At 38.6% G+C, this 14,418-nt stretch overlaps 1 protein-coding gene across 2 annotated transcripts in view; it reads right to left on the bottom strand.

The window, feature by feature from the left end:
• Positions 1-14,418, bottom strand: part of npr1a (natriuretic peptide receptor 1a) — a 33,920-nt gene that overhangs the window by 7,669 nt on the left and 11,833 nt on the right. For both annotated transcript variants that reach the window (XM_072370621.1, XM_072370622.1), the window contains exons 6-9: positions 4,328-4,422; positions 3,251-3,386; positions 1,850-1,934; positions 386-506 (exon numbers count right to left, since the gene is read on the bottom strand). In XM_072370621.1, coding sequence (XP_072226722.1) covers positions 386-506; positions 1,850-1,934; positions 3,251-3,386; positions 4,328-4,422 — 437 coding nt within the window. The remainder of the gene's footprint in view (positions 1-385; positions 507-1,849; positions 1,935-3,250; positions 3,387-4,327; positions 4,423-14,418) is intronic.

Below are 14,418 nucleotides of genomic sequence, written 5' to 3'. Positions count from 1 at the left end.
TTACACCAAAATCAAATATTACAAAGGCTACTTAGTTATTTACTTGGTTATTTACTAAGTACGTGATTTGTAAACACGAATACATATAATGAAATTGACATAATGAAAAAAACAAGATAAAATCAGCCTATTTTACAATTCATTCAAACAAACTGTATATTTCAATGATTTATAAAGAATTATGCCTTGAATTCAGTCATAAATAAAGTCATAAATCTTTTCATTTCATTCTTTCATTCGTCAATGTCTTATATTTCAGAGGTGGATAGTGAGAGTGCGGACAGGCATTGAGGCATTTCAGTAGTAATTTATGTGCAATAAAACAAAAATAATAAGAGTGAACAGACTACCAGAAATTAGTCTTGATCAAGAATACATTTGTTACCAGAGACATGGTGAGCCTGCTGCACGCTCTCCTCAGAACTTTGTCCAAGTTGCTCATCTGGATGTCGTCCCAGGAAACTCTCCACAGCTGAGCTGCCAGTTCACTCTCTAGCTTCAACTTCCTATTCAACAGACAGGAGGACAGGTGTGTGTGCGTGTGTTTGCAGAGTAGAAGTGTTAAAAAATAAGCGAGGAGTACGAGGAAAACAATGAGAGAGGTGAGGAATGATCAGGGAAGTGGTGAGTGAGTTCATCAGCGAAACAGGGACAGAAACAGCGGTGTGTTGTTAAAAACAACTTCTGTGCTTCAACCTACGGAGCAGACTGAGCTGAGCAGCCTCAAAAATTCACAATTTGAAAGAAAGAGATGAGGCTTCATCTTTCAGTATCAAGAGAGAATCTTCCTCTCTCCTTGTGCTATTAGTTTGGAGGAACTTTTATGTCACAAACATCCTGGGAGTGCATATATAAGCTGAATAAGTGCATATTACAAACGAATATAATTCATATTTATCATTAATTACACTGAAAATGACAAATTATGGTTGTTTTTTAAAAACCCACAAACACCAGAAGTTTTTGCTCCATAGACAAGTTTATTAACATTTCATAATCAAAAAGCAGGATAACTAAATGCAGCGTTTCTATATATTTGTCAGCTGAGCTTCCCATTGAAGGACAGCTCCCTTGAACTTATTTCCAGCTCTCTGTGGTTCTCTTTGTTTGTATTCACTTGTTTTGTTCACAGATCAAAAAAATAACAGCACACAGATTATAACAGGTTCCTCTATAAACTTTAACAAATGCATAATGCATAATCTGCTATACTGATACATTAATAACAAGGTTATTTAAACACTTGGTAACGATTTTCTAGTGTTCAAACAGGGTAGAATATGTTTGTGTCACAAAACTTAAAAAAAAATTGAATATAGCTGTTATAAACAAATGCACATGCAGAGGGGTTTATGGCTGTGCTCAGTTGCAAGTGAGGATGCTTTTAAAAGGTTACAACTTCCTGTTTATGTGTGTGTGTGTGTGTGTGTGTGTGTGGTAAAGGTAAGAAGTCAGATCCTTTCTGATCCTTTTCTAAATATTAATTCTCCATCCGCTCATTCTGGGCCTCGCTGTGATCTCTCTATTATGACAGAAAGAGGTAAGAATGGAAATGGGTGTGTGAAAGAAGGAAGGGAAGGAGGACAGGAAAGAAAAAGAAAAATAAAATTGAGAAAGAGAGAGAGAGAGAGAGAGACAGAGGGGCTGTGAGAGCTTGAACCGCCACAAAGCAGGGTGTGCTCTTGTGCATCTGTATCTTTGTGAGGACTGATTTGGGTTTCAGACTTCGGGGTGTGGACATTCGTGCGTGATGACGACAATGTGGACCTCACTGTATAGCATAAACTTTCAGAGGCGCGTCAGCGAGTGTTTACACAAATGTAGAAGTGCAAACGTACGTGTGCCTCACCTGTAGATAAAGATGGTGATGGTAACGATGAGGACGAAAACAAAGCAGATCACCATGGCAACCATCTGATGCATCGTGACTGTACCTGTGAAGGTGAGAGGCGACGAAACCCATCAGGACAGGTACCACGAAATGCTACAACTTATAGTAAAAAAAATGTTGAAGCAAACCTCACTTCTTTACATTTGCTTAGGAGCCAGACTTTCTTGTCATCTTTTAGAGTGGTCTTAAGCAGCACGTCCTATGTCTTACCGAAGTTCTTTTAAAGTTTTCCTTTGGACATTGGCTGCTTTTTTACTCATTTCAGTCCAGTCCTTGAACCTGACCATTTTATTTTAGTCACTTAACACTGACCTGTGAATCATGCATGTATAAAAAAGCACGTAATTCGGGGGATGAACCAATGTTGTGTCTTATTTAGCAAAGAACACTTTAAATTGTATCTTCAGGCACTTTGTTATTAGCAGCCTATTGCAAAGACACATAATTTGTTCCCATTTCTTTAGTTGCATCTATGAAAAATGCGTTTGACAGACATTGAATTTACAGTGCCATAAAATTGTTTTATTGGTAATTGTATTTTAATGTCTTTTACTACCATTTATTACATATTGTTGCTAAATACTCAAATGTGATGTTGCACTACTTACTTATCTTATCTTAACTGAACTGAACTTTTTCACAATAAATAATCTCTATAGTTTGTGCTTTATTTGGGGAAAAATGAGACATTTTGTCTAATGTAATCAGATCATGTACAGGGGAAAAGGAATGATAGTGTTCATGAAGGTATTTAAAACAAGTAAATGTGTGTGTAGTTGTGTGTGTTGTCTGTAAGTGTTTGTAGGTGTGTCTGTAGTTAGTAGGTGTTTGTGTGTAGTGTAGTCTAAAGTGGTGTCTTTTGTTATGTCTGGGGTCAGGAGGTGTGCATCTCTGGTTGTGTGTACTGCTCTTTTATGATCTGTATGTCTGTTGTGTGTCTGTGGTATGTATGTGTGTATCATATTTGTTTCTAACTGTGTTTGTAGACAGGAGACTTGTCTGGAGGTGTGTCTGTAAGTAAGGTGTCTTTTACAAGCGTGCTTTTAGCCTTTAGTTGTGCACATATATGTAAGTCTGCAGTCTGTATTTGTGTCCGTAGGTGTTTTATTGTATGTAAGTGCCTCTTTGGGTCTGTTGTCTTGTAAGAGTGTCTTTAGGTGAGTATGTTCTATATTTGTGTCTAAGATCTTGTCTGTAGTCGATAGTTGGGCCGTAGGTATGTAGATAGGTCTGTGGTGAGTAGGTGTGTGTCTGTTTGTATACTGTGGTTGTGTCTTTCGGTGTTTCATCATCTCCGGGTTGTAGTTGTGTCTCTAACTCTGTAATCTGTTGGTGTGTGTATGTGGACTGCGTTCATACGTGTGAGGCAGGCTGGGTTATCGTTCTTGAAGCCACATTTGGGCACATCTTGAGGCGGAGAGCCTCCAGGCCACTGGAAGTTCAGACCTTTTTGCAGAACGAGCTGCTTCGTGCTGCTGTTATACACACACACCACCTGAAAACACACACACACACACACATCAGTAGCAGACACCTGGAGTTGCCTTGCCTTCCCAAGACATTTCCATTCGTCTGTGCTTTACGTGTCAATTTGTGTGTTTACCTTAAGCTGTTTGACACGCTCAGTTACAGCTGATATGAACAAATCATCTTCTGCTGATGGTACAGATTCAGGCTTTTGTTATGATGTAGTTGCAGGATGTGCCATGTGGACAAAGAACTGAGGACTGAGGAACACATTTTGGAGGTTTTGCCTGGGCCTTACAGATTGTTTCAAAGACTGAATGTGATCAGTACAAACAAAACTGTTGGATTCCTTTTGTGTGTTTTAATCTATTTGCATCATCTCGGCTGAACACTTTCTAATCCTTGGCCAAGATTTGAGCCAAAACTAAATATTTCCTAAAAAAAAAAAAGTCATGGTTGGAAGCTACTTTGTTATATCTGAGAATCATTTGTGTAAGTTATTTATAATTGAGGGTTCCTTTCTGTGAATTAGATTCTAGCTGATGAGCTTACATGGAAACAAACAGAGGACACCAGCCTCCACACAGATGTGGAAAGTGCTACACAATAATTAGAGCCTGAAGCTGACAGACTGCTGTTGTTATGACTGCAACTGTGCATTTGGCTGCAGCCAACGGTCTGTTTTCAGCTAAAACACCACATGGAGAACCCATATGAAATGACAGCAGTGCTACTAATAAAAAAATTATTATTATTTAAATATTTTCACATTAACTCATTTATTTCCTTATCATTTTACAAATGTATTCTGTTCTGTGGCACTCTTAGCACTCCACACCGTTGTCCAAACAGACCAAAGAGTAGTTCAATAATAGTCCTCCAGCTAATGGTCCTCATCTACTTAAAATAAGGCTTTTAACTCATCACTGAATTGTTATATCACAATGCTGCATGAGTCAGGTGTTTTACCTGAAACTCTCCAGTCTCTAGATCCGTCATGTCCCACACAGCAAAGTCCATCTCTCTGTCTCCAAACTCATCCATCTCCACTACTCCCATCACTCCTGCAGAGAGGCCCAAGGTGCTGGTTACAACACTTTCTTTGACTGTTCAGGTTATTGTCACAAGTAAACATGTTGCTCCTCATCTATCTGGGTTAATAGTTGCTCTTTTTTCCTTTTTCTCTTGCATATTTTTTGATCTGAAATAAAAACAAAACAGACTATTTGCTTTTCAAAGTTTAAAAAAACAGACGGGGAGTGAATGAATGAATGCTGTTGCTGCTTTTGTTGATTCAAGTCCAACAAACTGGCAAAAAACAAGAATGTGACTAAAAATATGACAGAGTGGGGGAGGGCGTCTCAGGTTTCAGTTATAAGGGTGGGAACAAACACAGCTCGCAGAAACGGTCAAAGCTCCAGATCTTAACTGAATGTAAGAATATTGATAAGTGTTTGGAACAATACAAGATTAATGTTGATTGCAGGGCTATAAATCCTGTTTAATCTTTCTTAAATATTCTCTTGACTGAACTCTACACATCTATATTTGCCGTCGGTATCGATTCCCTCCAAGTTTATCTAATGCATTTTTCATGCCCTGTGCTGACAACTATGTCTGAAACCTGGCTGAAATGGAGCTTTTTGTACCAGAACAAGCCATTTCTTTTTCTGCTTTTTCTGTCTTCACACTTTTTTTCTGTATTAATGATAAGCAGCAGAAAAAGATGCTTTACGCGGCACAGATTTCACTTTGAGAAAGAGGCTAATTATTGTCCTATTATTTAACCTCTATGGATATTTATAGAAGCAGATATTGTGTAAACTTCCAGGTCTTGGTTGGATTATTCTTTTCTCTGTCGTAACCAGTCAAGCAAAAACTCATAGCCAATTAAAATCACACAAACCTCCTGCTGCCAGCTAGATTTCAACTCAGGCTCACTGTGAGCCTGTTAAGCTGTAGGGGAGGAAGTTAATTTAAGGAGTCAGTCAATGGAAACACCAGGTTTTCTTCCTGTAGATAATCAATTCCGAGTTTCACTGTGTTTATGTCACAGCAGAGTTCATTAAGAAGTCAATTAATTCTTCTCTTTTCTTCTCTTCTCTACAGAACAGAACTTACATTGTGCGGCCAACATGTTCTAACAAAAGAAAAAAACAGCATATTTTCAGCTTTTTTTGGTTTAAAACTATAAAGATATTCCAGTTTTCTCACTCTCTTATGTGGCACACAGATGCTGTAATTTTTCAATAAGAGACATATGCCAAACCAAAGTCCGTCATCACACCAATCACAGTCGCACATTATAGCAGACTGATTACTGCAAAAAGCAGCTCTGCTCCACTGCTCTGTCAGCCAGTGTGGATAGATCAACTAGGTTTCTCTTGTGTTTTTGTGGAAGTTTTCCAGCTGAATCAGTTCTAATTCTACTGAAGCGTCAGGTTTACTGAGCCCCATTCAGATTTTGGAACTCACGGCTCTTCTTTCTTTTCTGCAGACATATGCAAAGCAACTACAGCCAACATTTTCTTGGAGAGTAAGTGAGGACCCTATGTTTTATAAGCTGGAAATTTGTCCAGGAAAACCACTTGTGTGTTTATAGCGGCAAAAGCAGCACAGTTGGGAAATTACAGATCTACCTGCAGTTTTGGAAAAAACGGGCAAACAATCATTTAGTTGAATGTTAGAGGTCAAAACTTTAGCAACATTTGCAGTGCATAGTTCAACTTTATTTTCAAACCAACACATGCTGCTTCAAATAAAAACAGGAAACTCTGTGTCATCCAGCAGTATGTAGCTGAATCATCTGCCTCCCAGCTGAAAAACAAATAACTTTCAAGAATAAAGGAGAGTTTTTGCAGCCTTTAATGCTGCAAACAGAATAACATTTCAACATTATCGTGTCTTCATCAGATGTCCACACACCATTTGTAGAAACTTACACCACTCACCCACCCTTGTACTAACAGGCTTGTAAACTAGGCTCAACTGCTTGTCCAAGGGATTATGTACACCTGTTTTAGGTTGACTAGTTGATTGTTGATTCTGTGTCCACCTTCAGTCTGATGAACACAGAATAGTCTCAAAACGTGAGACTGTTTGCCCCATTAAAGCTGTTTAGTGAGCACAAGCTGCTTCAGATTTCATTCCCTCAGTACAGGTTGGAAGCAGATGGATTTGATGCAGAAACTATCTGCTTCTACATAATGGCAGCATAAAAGAGACTCATCTGAGTATGTAATTTATTTTTACTGTAACTCACACAGGACGTGGCTTAAAGGGAACAGTTAAAATAAATATGTGGGCCACATTCAGAGCCTTGTGGTACACCAACATTAGTTTAAATACAAAATATTTCACTTCAAATTCAAGAATCTAAAGGGTTGGTGAGAATTAAATCTGAAGGTCTTTTCCCAATCACACTTAGACTTCTTCTTCATCTGCAGAGCTGTTGAAATCAAAACCCTCTATTATCAAGGCAAACAATTCAGCTCTATCATAAAGCAAAGAAAATCAGGCTAACGGATACACTTCTGTATATCCACATCAGGTCATAGGAAGCATTGCAACAGAGTCTTCTTTTAAAAATATAGCTTTTATCATTTTGGAGAGCAGCACATAAATACAAAATGTCTAAAGACAAATGCCTCAGGGAGCTGAGAGCTTTATAGGATAACATTCCTGGATTATGGGCGATTTGTGTCTTATAATTCAAGGTATGTATTTCACTATTAAGCTAAAAATTCCCAGTGTGTAAAGACTATTACCTCAGAGTGGACATTCCTAGTTAAATGATGAAGCACCACAGCAATGCCAGAAAGCAGATGTCCAAGCACAAACATGTTCAGTAACCTCAGGAGACTAATAAATTAAGAAATCATGTTAATATCGAGTCTCATAGGAGACAAATAGACTCTAGAGTTGCCTCTGGTCGGTCAGAATTAAAGCTAAGCTTCAATTATGTTGAGAAAGAGTGTGTCGGAATAGTAATTAGTGACGACATTAGTGAACGCCTTGAGGCTAGAAACATCTGGCAGGTACCCATTACCAATCTCAGGCCTCTGCGACAAAGCTGTGATGTTCTCAAAAAGTCTAACTAAATCTAAAACTAATTCTTGTTAACAAATGAAATGTCATGATCTGTGGTTTTGTGTCTTTTTAGTTTCTAGTGTTTTTCATTGTTTAATTGTCCTGGTCCTATGTTCTTGTTTTTTTTCCTGTGCCTTGAGTCCTGTGTCCATTACTCTTAGTTCCTCTGATCCCTTCTGCCTGGGTCTCAGCTCCATTTACACACCTGTTTCCTTGACAATTTGTCTCATCTGCAGTCATTTCCTCATTAGTTCCTTCAGTACATATTCCCCTTGGTTTCTTTCAGTATTTGCCAGATTCTCACTGTTTTATCCTCATGTCCTTCCCTGCCATCCGAGCCTGTGTCTTTGTTCTTAGTTCTCTGCCCGGTTGGTCCTTCAGATTTGTTTTTCACAGTTGGTTTTTGGTGTTCCAGCTTGTCCGTGCTTTTTGTTAAAGTTTAACAATAAATTAAGTTTCAGTTTTCCCTCTACCTCCGGTTCAAGTCTGTATTTTGGGTCCATCTCCTCACCGTGACATGAAATGTAACTTGATTAGGTCACTTTACCGATAGAGCTCCATCTACTGAGGCACAAGGTGAAGTCCTTCGAAGACTTTGTTGTTCTCGTAGGCTGTGCGAATCAAAGGGCATCAATCTCTTTCCCCTCTGACGCACATGCCCAGTGATTGATGGCTGCTGACTGAGTTTCAGTGTGTGTTGGTGGATAAAAGCAGTCCAATCTAATAAAGAGCAGGCAGAGCAGCCTGTTTATCAGCCCCATCAACACACTGAAATACACACTGTGTTTTCATTGACCTGATTGTCTCGGTTCTGAGTCTGTTCCTGGTTTTGATTATATTGTGACGGAGGTTTATATTTGGCTCGTGCACATGGGATACATTTAAGTATCTGTTTTTGAGGCACACATGGTAAATACTACTATTTCTTTACTAGTTTAGATATATTAAGTTCTAAGGTCTGTTGCTGGACTATGCAATTCTCAAATATTTGTACTAAACGGGTTTGTTTCAGTTTGAACAGGTAAACACAGGTCAGGCCTGATTGGTTCTCCTTCTTTAGGCTCTGACCTGTTTTGGCTCACTTACAAGAGGCAACATTACAGCATCACTACCAGTTAATCAATACAGCAATCGATATTAATCCATCGATCAGGAGCTGCTGCAGTCAGAAGTTCAGAATACAGAAACAGATTAGCCCCTTATGTTTTAGCAGCTATATTACAAAAGTTGGCTTCTTTCTAATTTCAATCATTCTTGTTTGTTTTTAAAGTGGTTTAGCTTGATTTAATTGCCTTTGTCTTGGTTTATATTAGTTTTGTTTTAGCTTATCTTTGACTCTTTATCATCAGACTTATGACACAAAACTATTGTAAAGAGATGATAAATAAACAGCAGCCGAATTTTATATGGAGCTGTTAAGCAAAATGTTGCTCCAAACAATACTACTAATAATAATGATATGATTTACGCCTGTTTCTGTTAACTGGTTTGGACTGAATAGACCAGACTGTGATGTGATGTAAAAAGGAGGAGGTGTCTGCACTGCATTGTTATAAACAGATTTGAGTGTGTAGAGATCGCTAATCACGAGCTAAACATAGATAGCGTCACCTTTTATGTGAGAAAAATAAATCAATCATTATTGTTTTCAACTGGATATATTTCTATTTCATGTTGGTAAGTACTGGCCATGTCTATTTGTAAGAAGCAGAAACAGCTCATATTCATATGATTTCATATGATTAACTCATATCAACTCTGTCTGAATACTGAGATAGAAATAAAATCAAAATATCTAGATGTTACATAATGGGTGTCTTAAGTCATACCAAGTAAGAAACTCTGAGGAAATACAAACCTGGCACTTTGCTTTGTGTCCCCTTGGTTTGAAGATATATAATTCAATGATCAGCATGTTGCTAGTCAAGACCACCTAAATTGAGATCAAGTTCATACCAAGACCAGATTGCCTCGAGACCAAGACAAGACCAAGACTTTGAGACATGTCAAGACCAGCACAAGGCCAGTTAAATGTTGAATGTGGAAACCACAGGCACCCATCACTCCCATCGTAGAGATCCAAATTACAATAAAACACCCACCTACACACACATACAAAATGAGATTCTCTTTCATTTCCCCCCTCAGTTGCATGTATACATTAGTGCACCATGAGAAAGGTCTTGATAAAATTAAAGGTATTCCAGAGGTGAGTTTGAGGTCAGAGAACCTTCCCTGGTTTTCTATGGACAGAGATATTACTGCAGAGCTTTGCCATCTTTATTCTGGGTAACCCTCAGTATTGTGCTGTTAGGAAGCAGCTTCCGGTCAATTATAGTCTTCACACTGGTGGCGCATAACTGATCGCTGACAACTGCAGGTAAGATACCAACTACTCATAAGTAAACACTCAACACTACTTAAAAAAAACACACTCAATCAGATCAAGACCTGCACTAAGTGGTCTTGAGAGGAAGACTAATAAGCAGTTCAGATCTTCAGCAAAAAAACTTAAATCATTTCTCAAGTTCACTCTGTATGGCCTGGACCTCTGATCCCCACCTGCTCTCATTAAACCTGTTAGAAGGAAGAAGCCAACTTCAAACCAAAATGGCCTATTGCCAGCTGTACTGAACAGCACCCATCTTACATCAACCCCAGCCTGAGGCGGACAAAAGAGCCCAGTGCATAAACTTTATTTGAAGATAATGTTCCAGAATGAGTTTAGCAAACGACTGTGTATATGCAGCAACTCATTTTCATTGACTGTTTTAACAACTTGGGCCAGTCCAACATTGGAACCAAGAAATTGGGCCTCAAAGAGGGATCAGTTCCAGCTTTCTGTGGCCAAACTTCAGACAAGGAAAATATGAGTAATGGAGAAATAATTCAGCTATTTTGTTTTCCCTGTATCTATTTTTTTTTTGCTGCTTAGCACTAGTTGAAGCTAACAGCTAAGACATGAAGTTGATGTAAAAAATTTATGGAAGTTATTGCCGTTACTTTCCGAAAGATCAACATTACAGCCTTGCATTCACTTTGTTAAATGAAAGCTTTCTTGTTGAACAGGTTGTAATTTGGAGCTGTGTGGATACGGTGTATTATCAGACTACGTCATTTCAACAGCGCTGTGACGTGACTATTGTTTGCGACATTAAATGCCATTTCCAGCTCTCAGTGTGTTAACATTGCACTATTTTTATGTTTTTAGTAAAGATGTAGGTCTCTAAGTACAATTATTTAAATGATTTAAAACAAATATTGCGTAAAAAAAGTTTAAATGCAGTAATAAATGGTACACAGTGGAACTTCGAGCTACAATATTGTTGATTTCCCTTAAAACAGAATGGACTGAGGCGAACACAAGTCTTACACATGTTAATAAGACCTCAGGGAAATTGTTACAGCTTGTTAAAAATGGATGTCTCCTGTTGTTTTGTTTTGCTTCAATATTTTCATCCTTAAAATCAATTACTGTTGTTTTCTTGCTATTTTTATCACCACACAGATCCACACATTTCAATTGTGTGGGAAAATTTATGTCCCCATAACATCAGTTAAACTCACACGTTGTGATTAGATTAGTGGTCATCCCCCAGCTGAGTCTTGCTGTCACCGTGTCACTGCCTGTGATGGACAGCCACTTCCTGTGAAAGTTGGTGTTCCACATCTGGACCCCTTCCTCCATTATCAGTTTCATCATCTGTCTCGATGCTCTGGTCTGTCCCTGCTGTCTTGTCGTTTGCAGTGCTGTCGTTTAGTCTCTTGTTCTTGTTATCTTGTTACTGCTTGTCCTGTCTTTCCTGGTTTTGTTGTTTTTTTAAGGGACCTTTTTCCTCATTTGATAGAAAAAAACGCGTAACAGGACAATTCCCAAATGTCTCCTTCCGGGTCTGTCTGCTTTTGTTGTCTTATCTTGTTAGGTCTCTGCTGTCTAGCTCCCTCTATTCCCTTTGAATCCTGATCTATCAGGTCCATCTTGTCCCGCTGCCCCTGCCCTCTGTTCACTTTCTTTTTTTCTTTTTTTTGTTGACATGAACTATTTTCTTTGTCCTATTATATTTTATCTCATCCTTTAATACTCTTTGGTCTTTTTGTGTCCAGCCTCCATTTTCTTTGTTTTCTTATGCTTTGCACCATGCCGGTCCGTCTTTCTATGTCACTTTGCCCTGCCTTCATGTCCTTTCATTTCCTTTCCTGTTTTGCCTCATCCTGAAAGCCCTGCCCGTTCAGTTTTGTTGTTGTTTTCCTGGTCATGCACCTCTGGTTTGCTCTTTCCTGTTCAGTTCGAGGATTTTCTTTATCATATCCTTTCTCATGTTTTCTTGTTGTGTCTTTAATTTTCATCCTTGTGTCTTTTTCTCCCACCAGTGTTGTTCTGTACTCTCCTGCTCTCTCTTGTGTGCTATGAATAAATGTCCTCTGTCCCTGCTTAATCCTGTCCTAAAATGTTGTTGTCTCTTTCTCGCTCTTAAAAAATTAGAAAAAGGAGGGAAAACACATAACCAGGACCATGGACTCTACAACACCAACTGGACCACCAGGATGATTCTGTGTTGCCTTTGCTTTTCTGTTGTTGTCCCCTCGTGGTTGGCTCTGTTCTTCTACTCATTATCGATGTGTTTGTGGATGCTCCGTAATATCTGTTTTTCAGCATTAGTCTGACTCTACTTTTCTGCTGTTGATATTCATAGTGATGAAAGTTCTCATCTGCTTGTCTTTTAAATGTTTCACAATCTAAAACAACAGAGGAAATATTTTTATTAAGGCTTAAATCAACATCTGCAGCTGATGGACGGAGACGTTTTTAGAGTCCACAAACTTCAGGTCGGTTTGCATTGCTGTGATGATGGATCACAGTCTGTCCCCATTATTTGTTCTGCAGTTTTTCTTTCTTTGTTTGGTTTTGTGGTGAAATAAGACAAAGTTGTTTCGGTCTAAAGGTCTCAACTCTACAAATGTTATATGCTGTTTTTAGATTTTCAGTCAAGAAATGTTTGAGAAGGTCAGACTGCCTGAGAAGAAACATTTCTGATAATATCTAAGCTCTGAATTGTTGATTGGATTGATTTTTAAGAATGCAGGTTTGAATAAAAAAACTATTCTTTAGATTAAAGTAAAAACAAACATTTGTATTATCACAATCCTTCCTGCAAAACCTGCCGGGTCTGGCATCAAATACAACACAACATTTTGACCTGATTTGAAACCCCAGCGTGTAGGATTTAGGATGATTTATTGTTACAAATACAATATGATTGGTTTAATTTGTGTAAAATTGTGCTTTCATTGCCTTAGAAAAACAGTTTAGATCTACAGATGGTATGGGTACTATTTTGCTTGTAGGACCATGTTTTTAGCCAAGAACAGAGAAGCCAAACACAAAACCAAAGGAAAAAACAATATGAAACGAGTAAAATACAAAGTCAGGAGACAGCTTAACACAAATTCAAAACCAAGTAAGAATTTAGAGATTCAAATAAAACTAGTTCACTATAAAGACAGAAACCAACCTACAACCAGTGCACAACCAAGTCACAAATCAATCTACAACAAATTAAAGAAATTGTTCTAAAAACCTGACCACAACCAATTAGAAATCAAATTCGAAAACAAATTTGGAATTAAGTCTCAAACCAGTCTAAAACTATCTTTAAACCAGGGTCTCGAATACCTTTAACAAAATCATTAAGACGAGATGTAGAACAGTAAAAGTAAAGTATCTACAAGGAACCTGATAGTATGTTTTGGGAGAAGCCAGACCTGATTGATGCCACAGGACCTTGGAAAGGTCAGATATATGGTCCAAGGAAGTTTAAAGAAAACTTATGACATGCCAAGATGAAACCAAGATGTCTGGACTTTCCTTACAGAAATCACATGAGGAAGATAACACCTAAAGACAGACGTGTTGTATTGCACATACCTTAGAGTATAAATAGGACATGGTTTCTTTGTTTGAGGTCTTACCTCTGATGCATGTGAGCTGTATGACCACCGTTTTAAAGACTCTTGCTTCCAGCCTCTTTGATTCCAGCCTCATCTATATTTTAGCACTGTGTTGCTAATATTTAGAAATACAGTCAAAGACAGTCAAATCATCACTGGGGTGCAGCTCTGAGGCTTTGCCAAAAGTTTAAGGATCCAATGGAGAAACCAGGTTTCGTCACAAGCTTGTGGTAAAACTTTTCATTCCTTAAATATTTCTAAAAAAATACCAAGAGCTCTGACTAATAAAAACAGAAGGAAACCTTCCAACAGACAACATACTCAAACGTCCACTTTCATGATCAATGGCGGTCGGCCATTTCCAGCTTCTATATTGTCAGCGGTCAAATGAAGCAAATTTTCTCTCATTGTTTTTAAACTAACAAACATTTTCCTGAAACCGTTAAGTGCTTTGACAAATGATGGATGACTTCCTGCCTATGGAAACAATATATGGCATTCAGACTCTCTCTTTCACTTCAGACCAAGTCCAAAGTCCTGAACCTGGAGCTGGATCTGCCTAATGTCACATTATACGATGGAAAACAGGTCCTTTAAAATAAACCACAGAGTAATCTTCCTGTTCTCTTCTATCTTAATTTCACAATGACACATTCAAGCTGAGTTAGTGATCAGGCTGTGCAGAAAAAATTGAGCTGTCCCTTTAAATTTTTTGTGGCGTGGTTTTCCCTTCCTGGTTGTTGGTTTGAGTCTCAGACATCCTGTTCCCAGTGTCACGGCCAGCTGGTACAAATTTACACGGCAGCGCTACGCTAACACGCTAACTCCCTGCTGGCAAACTTCACAGCCATGAGAATGTGTGTGAGTGTGTGCGTCGGACTCTGATTCCCATGGTGACCTCACAGAGCTCCAGGGCTCCCGATAGGTCGTCAGGGCCCATAAGTTAATCGACAGAGTGATTGATGGGCGGTGGAGAGAAGCTGGTTTCTGTCAAGAAACACTGAAGCATTCTCCTGTTTTTC

Source organism: Leuresthes tenuis, unplaced genomic scaffold, assembly GCF_036924035.1.
Source record: "Leuresthes tenuis unplaced genomic scaffold, fLeuTen1.0.hap1 SCAF_18, whole genome shotgun sequence".
Classification (NCBI taxonomy): Eukaryota; Metazoa; Chordata; class Actinopteri; order Atheriniformes; family Atherinopsidae; genus Leuresthes; species Leuresthes tenuis.
The sequence above is the reverse complement of the archived record's forward strand: the minus strand, read 5'-3'. Positions and strand labels throughout refer to the sequence as shown.